The sequence below is a fragment of the Anabrus simplex genome, chromosome 13 (assembly GCF_040414725.1).
Source record: "Anabrus simplex isolate iqAnaSimp1 chromosome 13, ASM4041472v1, whole genome shotgun sequence".
Taxonomy (NCBI): domain Eukaryota; kingdom Metazoa; phylum Arthropoda; class Insecta; order Orthoptera; family Tettigoniidae; genus Anabrus; species Anabrus simplex.
The window spans coordinates 55,273,925-55,286,022 of NC_090277.1; the positions used below are offsets into that span (position 1 = coordinate 55,273,925).

A 12,098-nucleotide genomic window follows, 5' to 3' on the forward strand; every position below is an offset into this window, starting at 1 on the left:
TTATTATTATTATTATTATTATTATTATTATTATTATTATTATTATTATTGATTCGTTGTGCCCAACCATGGAGCGCGTTTGAACTTATTTTGCACAATGTTTCTTCTTCTTTTCTTCCCAATATCTCTTTATTTATTTATTTATTATTATTATTATTATTATTATTATTATTATTATTATTATTATTATTATTATTATTATTAATAATGATTTCAGCCCTCTAGGGACCGCTTATTACTAGCTCTTTTTGGATGCTCGCTGTTGTTCTCAGTACCTCTTGAAGCCTGCCAGTAGTTTTCCTTTCTTTCATGTGAAAGAGTTTTGCGAAATTTAGCAACTTTGGGTAGAGGAGACCACAAATTTGCCAATTTACGAAAATAAAATGTAATAAAGTATGATAATAATATTCTTTATTTGTTCCTAAAAATTACAATCCTTTTCTTAATCATCTGGTCGATTAGATTAGCAGTTTACCTTTTTCTACCACTACGAGCGCTAATGTGAGTCAATGCTGTGTTTCAGTAAGCACCACTACGAGTACTAATGTGAGTCAATGCAGTGTTTCAGTAAGCACCACTAGGAGCGCTAATGTGAGTCGATGCAGAGTTTCACTTAAGCACCATACGAGCGCTAACGTGAGTCGATGCTGAGCTTCACTTAAGCCCTTATAACTTCATTCGGTGCGCATATGTTTAAAAAGAAACGCCTGAGTGTACTGAACCAAGGAACACATTGCAGAAATAATTATATAAATACTTTAATTTGGCCAGGATACGTATAAAAAAGAAAAGGAATAAAAACAAGTGATTTTAGGCTGCTTTTCCGGAACTACATTTAGGCCGGACGTGATTTTTCGAATTTATACATTTTTAAGTTTAGTAAAGTTATCCAGGACTAACAATTGGAAACGTTTTCCGGGCCCTTTAGCCCTTCAACTTTCGGCACAATAGAGGAAATTGCTAATTTGACATTTTTTTTCTAGAATGGGGACCCCTAATTTGTATCCTAAGAAATGTTTTCAACTTTATGGTTATGTTTATGATTTTCCGTGTACCGGAGAAATTAACGGCCGGCCCCGCGGTGTAGGGGTAGTGTGCCTGCCTCTTACCGGAGGTCCCGGGTTCGATTCCAAACCAGGTCAAATTTTTTACCTGGATCTGAGGGCTGGTTTGAGGTCCGCTCAGCCTACGTGATTACAATTCAGGAGCCATCTAACGGTGAGATGGCGGTCCCGGTCTAGAAATACAAGAATAACGGCCGAGAGGATTCGTCGTGCTGACCACACACAGAACCTCATAATCTGCAGGCCTTCGGGCTGAGTAGTGGTTGCTTGGTAGGCCATGGTCCTTCGGGGCTGTTGCGCCATAGGTTTTTTTGGAGGGTGGGTAAAATTTACTCATAACTTTTTTTTTTTTTTTTTTGTTATTTGCTTTACGTCGCACCGACACAGATAGTCTTATGGCGACGATGGGAGAGGAAATGCCTAGGGTGTGGAAGGAAGCGACCGTGGCCTTAATTAAGGTACAGCCCCGTCATTTGCCTGGTGTCAAAATGGGAAACCACGGAAAATCATCTTCAGGGCTGCCGACAGTGGGGCTCGGACCCACTATCTCCAGATTACTGGATTCTGTCGGCAGTTAAGCGACTGCAGCTGTCGAGCTCGGTTCATATCTTTTTAAATTCGACTATTTCATCTCGCGTCTCACATTTCTTACGCACTAAACTGTAATGATATGGGAGACATAATGGGAAAGATGCGTAGTTACCTACCTGACGAACAACTAAAACCATACCTATGATTATTTATAGAGAATTCGTTCTTTGAGCTTTTATTTTATCACTGTCAAAACTTGTTCTTTTCTCTAAATCTGGGTTAGTTCTCAATGGAATACCTGAATAATGTGTTCAGTACACCAGCGAGCTTGAACTGTGCTGAAAGACGCAAGCATTTGAAAGAAAAAAGAATGTCGCCGTTCAGGTAGTTACTTGTTAACGCCCTTCTGTGCTACCTACTCAACCTGTTAAGATAAGCGGGTTGTGAAGCCCGTACCTCTTGGCCGGATAATTACGGGCGTTCTCACCAATAGCCCGACCGCTCCGTTTGACGGGGATTAATTGTTTCCTGATAACGGTAAATATGTTTGCCTCATTAAGGGAGGACTAGGCCCTCGCTCCAGATGGAAGATAGGAACTTACTGCATCACATCTGGAATTGTCGCTCGGTTTCTGAGACATAGGAGGAGAGAACCGTCCGTTTATGTTGAGTGAAACCAAATAATTAGAGATCTTAACTGCAGTATTATGTAAAATGCTGTAACTGCAAAATTTAACGTTCAATCATCATTTCAATAAAATAAAAACGAATGCAAACCCTCAGCTAAAATTTTAATAAGGAAATCGAGGTCTTATAGCCAGTATTAGAGATGGGCGAATTTGTTCTTTTCGTCGAACAGTTCCAGTTGTTTCTGTTCCGGTAAGATACTATGTTCCAAATAAGAGTTCCAAAATAACAGTCCTGTGTTTACGAGATGGGGAGAATTAGAAAATATCAACGAACCCCGTGTTCGTGTATCATATGCTAATTCCAAAATAATTTCCCCAATGTGAGTTTCATGCTTTGTTTTAGTTAGATACGTTTTAGGGTAGTTCGTGATCATTTCAGTCCATCTTTACTTGATGATACGCCGCAGACAGTGATTCACGAACACCTGGAGTTTAGTGACTTTCCATGATTCGGATCTTGGATTTTCTGGAAATCTTTCGAACATCTCCCTTGGCAATTTTTCCAATCCAGGACTCCTCGTCCTATAAACGAATATTTGGCACAATTTGTCATCTTTAATTCGAACTTATTGCGAGCTCTCCTACTTTCAGAAACCCCACTGAAACTTATTCGTCTACTACTGTCATTCCACGCCATCTCTCCACTTTAAAACAGACCGCTTAGTCGAGCAGCCCTTCTCCTTTCTCCCAACATTTCCCAGCCCAAATTTGGCAATATTTTCGTTTCTTTTTTTTACAATTAGCTTTACGTCGCACCGACACAGATAGGACTTTTGGTGACGATGGGATAGGAAAGGGCTGGGGGTGGGAAAGAAGCGGTCGTGGTCTTAATTAAGGTACAGCCCCAGCATTTGCCTGGTGTGAGAATGGGAAACCACGGAAAACCCTCTTCAGCGCTGTCGACAGTGAGGTTCGAACACCACTATCTCCCAAATGCAAGCTCACAGCCTCACCGTACGGCGAAATAGCTCAGTCAACTTTTTATTTGTAACGCTATTTTGTCGCAAATCACCCAGAACAAATCGAGCTGCTTTTCTTTGGATTATTTCCAGTTCTCTAATCAAGTAATGTTGGTTAGGGTCCCATACATTGGAACCATATTCTAATTGGAGTCTTACCAGAGACTTACATGCCCTCTCCATTACATCCTTACTACTACCCATAAATTCCTTCATAACCAAGTGCATGAGTTCTGTACCCTTCATTTACAAGACCGTGTATGCGATTACCGCAGTGAAGACCTTTCTTTATATTAACATCCAGGAACTTACAATGATCCCCATAAGAAACCTACACCCCATCAACACAATACTTAAAAATGAGAGGACTTTTCATGTTAGTGAAACATACGACCACTGGGGCTGTACCTTAGTCAAGGCCAAGTCCGCTTCCTTCCAACTCCTAGGCCTTTCCTATCCCATCGTCGCCATAAGACCTATCTGTGTCGGTGCGACGTAAAGCCCCAAAAAAAAAAAAAAAAAAATACGACCTGACTTTTAACCCCGTTTATCATCATTCCATTCTCTGCTGCCCATCTCACAACATTATCGAGATCTTTTTGGGGTCGATCACACTTATTTACTACTCTATACAATATAACATCATCCGTAAAAGGCCTGATCATTATTTTTCTTCTTTCGAATGGGCCACCAGAGGACCACGTGCCAATTTCAATTCCTTCTTCTTTGTTCTTTCCTTTTCTTCCAGTACGCTTTCATCTGTTCACTATGTTTCTCCTTTCTGTCTTCAGATCACTTTGAATCAGTCTTTTTTACTTTTCTACCTTGGAATCCTTCTATTTTCAATACTTTTTCCCGAAAGCCTTCTCTATTATTTATTTCTTCTGTTGTTATACTGATTTTTTCTAAACCCTTTCTTATTTCATTGACCCAGCTTGTCGTTGATTTCTTACCCCACAAATATCTGAAAATCTTACTGGTTAATCTACTATCTTGCATTCCATATAAATGTCCAAAAAACGTAAGTCTTCTTTTCCTCATTTCAACTGATATATTTTATATTTTTTGATATATTTCAGCATTACTTCGTAATTTCCAACCTTCTGCTGTGTTTTGTGGGCCTAATATTTTCCTCATGATTCGCCTGTCTGTTATTATTATTATTATTATTATTATTATTATTATTATTATTATTATTATTATTATTATTATTATTATTATTATTATATTGGGGAACAGCAGTTGAAGGTCATGTCGAAGTTAAATAAATACTTACACATATAAAGATCATTTATTTGTATTTAGTTGCTAGCCTATGTGATCGTGTATGTTTTTCCCGAGCGTAGCAGTTGTACCAACCGTCACGAAATCACTCTACAAAAGAGATTAGAGAGAGAGAGAGAGAGAAAATGCCTGGCCGTCCCGATATCAATTATGTAAATTCAATTAAGTCTATTAATTGGGTTCAATCAATACACACAGAGTAATGGTAATAACAGCTTGGCGAGGCTGGTTCTACCAATTAAAACGAATTCTAATCTGTTACTGTGTATGTGTGATGTGGAGTTGAGAGGCGGGCGGATAGAGGTTAGTGCTTTGAAAATAAACTCTGAAAGCTCTACAGAGCAACAGAGAGAGAGAGAGAGAGAGAGAGAGAGAGAGAGAGAGAGAGAGAGAGAGAAAGCTATTAATGAGAACATGGCATGTCAAAGAGAAGCCAACCCCATGAATAATTTCCGCGGCTCTCCGTTCAGATTGGGCCGCGCGATAAAACTCTCTGCACAGTGCTCTACTGGTATCTCGGTCCAAAATCCTTCACCTTAATTCCCCCGATTATACACCCCTCCCCTGTCCCTCCACCTCCCTTTAACTACTCTTCATTGTATCATTAGTTTTTGAGAACTAAGCCTGCTACTTCTATTGGCCCACCTAGACGTTCATTATAGCGTATATAAGCTTCAACACCGCATACACACATATTCACAGCCTTCTAATTTACATGGAACAAATGAAGTTCTACGTCGGCAAACTTATCTCCAAAATTGGTTCAATTTCAAACGTAATTTACGATGCCATTCACTTTCTCGCACTCAAAGCGTGACTTCGATGTCTGGATTATCCAAATATATAAATCTAACGTTCCGAACAGCCTCTTAGGGACATCACGTGAGCATGCTGTCTAATGAGATAGGCATTTTTCCGGAACTGCATTTAGGCCAGCAGTGATTTTAGAATTTTTTTAGTTTGATACAGCTATCCAAGACTCACAATTTGAAATGTTTCCGGACCCTTTAGCCCTTCAACTTTCGGCACAATTAAGGAAATTCCTTAATTTTACGTTTTCGTGTTTTGGGGACCCCTACTTTGTCGGCCAAGAAATGTTTTAAATATGGCCCGTACCCCTAATGTTTATGCAAACCCCATAGCATAATCGTTGTGAAGGTAGACTATACTTGCTGCTCGCTTCAAAACTTTGCATTCTAACCTATTAATGCATAAAAATCCGGGCTGTACTAATAATAGATAGAAAGCGGTGTAGAACTTACTTGCAATTAATTGAAGTATAACGGGCATACATAATGGCGATAAAATTCCTTAAATACTTCAATTTTATTTTTTAACTCCCTGAACCTCTCGCAGTCTGCTCCATTAGACCACCGTGAACTGCAACTGGGAGCAAATAATTTTGTTGGCATCCACGAGTCAGTATAAGTCTTAAGCAGAACGGCAGTGAATCCTACCTTGGAAGTAGCTCTTGGTCCGGAGGTAGCTGACGGAAAGCCTCAAGATGGACAGCCGATCCAGCTTGGAGAGTATGTTCTGCTCGAACGGTAGAAGACTAGCTAACGTGTCCAGTTCCGCGTTCAGCCGCTCTCGATGTCGCTTGCTGGGGTTGCTCTTGGTCACCCCGTCCTTCGGGGGTGGCTTCAGGCTGAAATCAGAACAGATCATTGCGTAAGAATTCAAAATACTGCATATACAAATACTAATAATCAAAGCCCGGATTTTCATGACGTAACAGGTCAGATTGCAAACTAAATTTGGGTAATTGGAAGTGTCGGCCACCCGCTCTTCCATAATGTAGCAAGAGTAACATAAATAATAGGAGTTCTGATGGGCCGTACCACTAATGTTTATGCAAACCCCATAGCATAATCGTTGTGAAGGTAGACTATACTTGCTTCTCGCTTCAGAAACTTTGCATTATAACCTATTCATGCATAAAAATCCGGGCTCTACTAATAATAGATAGAATTCAAGTGAAGTGTCTGGCCTTTGCAGATGACTTAGCAATTCTTTCAAGTAATAAGCAAAAAGCGATTCATTCAGTTGAAAAACTCCACGAAATTGCCATCAAAACAGGACTTCTAGTCTCGTACGAGAAAACTCAGTACATGGAAACACCAAGATATTTAGATGGACAAACTTTCATAAATTTCTCAAGCAAACAAGTTTAAATACCTAGGAGAAGTCATTCAACCATCTGGGTTAAATCCTGAGGCACACAAATTACAAAAGCCTGCCAAATCACCTGGAATTCATATAACAAAACGATCAATATCTAGGGAATCAAAGCTAAGGTATTATAATACAGTAATTAAATCCGAAAAATTATATGCATCGAAAACCTTAATTTAATCATATAATCATTAATTAAAGACATAGAAAAGCAGGAAAGGAAAATTTTGCGGGAAATCTTTCCCCAGTTTATAGAGAATCGTGATAAAAAAGAAATCTCAGGAAATATGTCCCCATGCCGAAGACAATCCCACATGTTTTCAGAAAAAGGCGATTGAAATTGAATGGACATATTCTCAGAATGACTAAAATAATTTTTCAACCTTGCCCTTTCATTAAGAACAAAGAACAACAAAGTTGCTTAGTGAAATTAAAACAGACCTCCAAATATCTACATCACCGAGGAAATTATATTAGATAGATATAAATTCCGATCACTAATCAATAGGGCCCGGATACATATGCACTAAAAACTCCAAAAATATGCATGCACATATGCGCTAAAAATGTTGAAAATATGCACGTAAATATGCACTAAAAATAAAACAAAATACATTTACCAGACGTATTATTTAATTTTAATTCAGTGTTGAACTGACAAAAAGAGTTTTTGAATATTTTCAGGGGTCAATGACTTTCTATTGTAGGACAGAATTAATTTGTACCTTGAAAATTATTGTTCTACACCGACGGACGTAAGTGGGCAATACTTTTACACTGGAAATGACTGCTCGGAACATTCTTATAGCAAAGACTGCCTGATTCCACTTATGCAGTTGCTTACGGATTAAATCTTCTTCAGTCCTGGGTTTGAGTCCAACACCGCACTGAGTTTCCTTTTAACTTTTTCTCTAGTTTCAACATGGATACAATTTAAAGAACTTAATAGTATTTTGAATTAACTGAAGGGATTTCTGTAGGGGTGCACCACGACTTTCTAGGCCCTTAATCGCCTTCAAAAGTGACGAATTATGCCGATGGATAAAACTGATATATTTATATAAAGTTTCAGATTCAAATGCGCACTTTGCTTCACGGACACGCGGAGTATGATTATCATCAATACCTTTAACTACATCTTTCACTTGATTAAAGTTCTCCTGGTAGAACGATACTGCGGAAAACCAAGTTCCCCACCTTGTGAGAACAGGTTCCGGCGGAAGAGAAACCTGAACAGATGAGTTTTGTACAACTGTACACGAGCTGGTGCTTTTAGAAACAGTTTTTTCCCACTTGAAATTACTTTGTCGACAGATGGAAAGACGATACGTACCTCTTCTGAAATACGATTCAATCCATGGGTCAAACATGTGACATGGATGAGATTTGGAAAAAATGCTCGAAGATACTGACCCAGCTTTCAACACATACGAAGCTGTATCTGTGACTAAAAGGCGCACTTTGTAACAATCACTCTCCGATTCACTAGGTCACACGAATCGGTTGTTTCATCTACCGATATCCAGACACGGTTCCCTCCTATGTCATATTGTATCGAAAGACGATAGAAAGGTGCCGTTAAAGTACATAAATCGTTCTTCTTAAGGGTAGATTCATCTGGTATCCTTTGATTAGCACAATACTTTTCAAGAAACGAGCGTGGATGTAGATTACTCAAATTATGCAGTGGAATGTTGCTGCAAACAAAAGCTTTACAAATACCAGCGGGAAATGTAGTTTGTACAATGTATTGGATATAAGACGGTTTGGCATAACAGCAGGCTTCATAGCCTGAGCCACGCCATGTAAAATAAATAAATAAATAAATAAATAACATCACACCGTGTTTTCACGTCGATTAAACGTAGCTGTTGCGTATTCTTGCTCTTTTGATTTCAGATGTGAAGTTCTTTTCGAATGCTGTTCAATTTGAAATTTTTTAATCACATTTTACACTCTTGTTGCACACTTGACAGTATACTACATCACCGTCATTTGTATAGTCACTATTGCCTGATATCCACTGTTTAATCAAAAAAGACCTAGAGCCCTCATCTTTAGGCATTTTTACTGTTTAATCTGGTAAAATACTGCAATAGACGACCAGCAAGTTAACAGATGAACGTACTTGTTTAATCAAACCTTAGGAAGCTACTGTAAGGAGAAAGGATTGTCAGAAAGGAGGAAATAGCTGTTGTGAAATGGGTTATAATCCGTCTACTTGCTCTTATTGTGACACTGAAAGCCCTTTCCTTGATCAGGGGAAGGCTTCTCGTGTTGTCAAGGGATGTACAACCTATAGAGTTCATTAGATTTTTCATTTCCTTCAGAAATCTTAGATAATCGATAACACATAAGAGAAAAATATACCTGTATATGCACCAAAGTTCAAAATATGCACTAACGTTCAAAATATGCTTTTGCATATGCGCATATGCATTTTTTAAATATCCGAGCCCTACTAATCAATAATCAACAATTTGCAGATGAAACCAATATCAGAACTACTAACATCTGGAAAGAAGAATGTAGGAAAAACTCAGTGAGAGGAGGAAAATATTTGATTGTTGTTTACAGACTGAAGGTGTCTGGACAAGCAATTTAAATAAAGGATGAGGGTATTTTTGATTTTTTGATAATAATAATATCTGGCCTATTGTTGCTGAACGTGACATCGGTTATGACTTCTCGGTCCCATAGAAGCTTGTATGAAGAGTTCCCGAGAACGGGTGGAGGTGGGTATTTCCAACATGCAGTCGATGACTTAAGAAATCCACATTTTACATAAAGTTTGTGGTGAATGACTTTAGCTACCTGATCATGTCGGTGCATATAATCAGTGTTTGCCAGACATGACGTGCTGTATGCTCTCTATATTTCTGTACCAGCGGTGGCAGTTGCCTGTGGGAACTATTGGGTCAATCATGATTAATGTATTATTATTATTATTAACAAATACATCGTAATTGGCAATGATCCTCACAGTAATGCGATAGTAAAGTAAATGTTAAAAATGAATTACCCAACAACAACAACAACAGGAGTACAACAAGCAATTCCATGGAAGGAAAATATTACAAGAAATACTACCAGTTTACCATTCTAAATCCAGCATCATCATATACAAATTCACGCATACCCTAAATAATTTAGATGGCTTAATACTACAGTTTACAGTGGGTTGAGCGCTGCATTAAAATATGACGTCATCACATAGAAATTTACACACATTTTACAGAATGCTGGAGTCTATTGTTGAAGCATCTTACACTTTTGGGAAAAGGCTCTAAGACAGCTACAGGTAAAACATTCCAATCATCATTTCTCCGATTTAGAGACGAATATTTACCATACCTAGTTTTCTGCGATCTACTTTTAACTTTATACGGATGATCTGTCCTATTTATGTAACAGGGCTTTTCTAGTCGACTTATTCTCTCAGCTAAAAGTCGAACATAATATGGACCACCACATCCTATCTGGTGTTTTTCAGTATGTATTCTGCTTCTTTGTTTACTTTTTACATGGCTGACATCACTTCAGTTGTAAAACTGCTATGTTTCGTATCACTCTTCCTAAATTTCTCCTCAAAATTTCAAGTGGTGTTTTCCAGTAATATGGTTTATTATATGTTGTAAATAAAGAAATAAATAAAGCAATCTCTGAGACAGAACAAGACCTTGCCGCTTTTGGGAATCCAGTACTGGAAGTCTGAGTGTGTGATATGTGATCCTGTTGTCGTTGATTGCATAATATGGTTACAGTGGACAGAGAAGAAGTTCCCGGTGAGGATGTGTCTAGTCAAAGCCGCCTGTTCATGTGGAATGTGGCGGGAGCGATGGCGCACCCTCGGGCTGTCGTGTGTAATTAATTAATGTGACGTCGGCAGTCTTTTGTTTCACTCACGCCATTGACTTCGCCGCCCGAGTCACCGGTCCAGCCACCAATTTGTTTTCTGCACGGGAAATGAGAAGAAAAGAAAAGAAGAAGGTCAATCTTTTGAAACAGATTACAGAAAGTAAAGCCATCACCACAATGTCAATCTCATATATCACCCAGTAACTTTTTTTTCTAAACCATTATGGATGAACTTTTGGCCTAAGTCATCTAAGACCGAGTTTTCCAGGGTGATTCGCAAGAACACACCGCCACAGAAAATATAAAAAAAAATACTCCAAATGTTAAAGAATAACACTAATTTCATGGTTAAACGGGTTGTAAAAGACACGTAAAAATAAATAATCAACTTTTCTTTTAACCGATTCTGAATCTGAAAATGGCCATAAAATGGTTAAATGTAAACCTTGTCTTTCTCTCATTTGATGGGAATGTTTTTGGGCTGGGAGGGCCTAACTGAGAATTACCGGTAGCCTCATCAATTACCTGACACAACTGTAACCATGGCAACCACTGTTGGTCTATGTACACCAGGTCAACAGCGTCATCTTCTCACTGTGCGCTTTCTTCCAGTAACTAAGAGCATGAGAAAATCTCGTATCTATTGAACCCGTTCTTCTCCTCTGTCCAGAATTAAAATCCTTGAACTAGCCATAAAATGATAATGATGACGATTAGTATACTTTGCTTTTTTGCTTTTCGGCCAACTAGGGACCACGTCAGTTCAACTGTCATCTTTTTCGAGCTGTAACTGCCACCCAATGTTCCTGCATTCGTCCCCAGTGTTGTTCTTTTCTCTCTTGGGTTCACACCTTCCCTGTCTTCAGCTTCGGCTTTTCCGGGAAACCCTTGTGCGTACGTAGTTTTTTCTTAAGGGGAACACGCTCATGGATATCTTTAGAAGAAATTTCCATTTCTCGTAGATCTTTCTTCTTCTTCTTCTTCTTCTTCTTCTTATTTTGTTGGAGAGAGATGTAGTGTTTACAGTGCACTATGTCCTCTGGTATAGGCTAGAATAAATTTGTTACTTTCATTGACCTGTCTCAAGTCTCATCCTTGGCTGTGACAATATAAAAGTGACCGACGTATGAGCGATGCTATCTCCCTGTGGGTGGTGGTGGTAGAATACCACCCACGGTATCACCTGCCTGTCGTAAAAGGCGACTAAAAGGAGCCCCAGGGGCTCTGAACTTTGGAGCGTGGGTTGTCGACCACGGGTCCCTTAGCTGAGTCCTGGATTTGCTTCCACTTACTTGTGCCAGGCTCTTCACTTTCATCTATCCCATACGACCTCCCTCGGTCAATTCTTGTTCTTTTCCAATCCCGACGGTATTAGAGCACTCGATGGCTAGGGAGTCTTTCATTTTCAAGCCCTTCGTGGCCCTTGTCTTTCATTGGCCGATACCTTCATTTTTCGAAGTGTCGGATCCTTTCCATTTCTTCTCTCTGATTAGTGTTACATAGAGAATGGTTGCCTAGTTGTAATTACTCCTAAAACA

At 39.0% G+C, this 12,098-nt stretch overlaps 1 protein-coding gene across 1 annotated transcript in view; it reads right to left on the reverse strand.

Annotated features, from left to right (window-relative positions):
- Nucleotides 1-12,098, reverse strand: part of ss (spineless) — a 770,665-nt gene that overhangs the window by 477,917 nt on the left and 280,650 nt on the right. Inside the window, exon 2 of the mRNA XM_067157402.2 lies at nt 5,985-6,175. Coding sequence (XP_067013503.2) covers nt 5,985-6,175 — 191 coding nt within the window. The remainder of the gene's footprint in view (nt 1-5,984; nt 6,176-12,098) is intronic.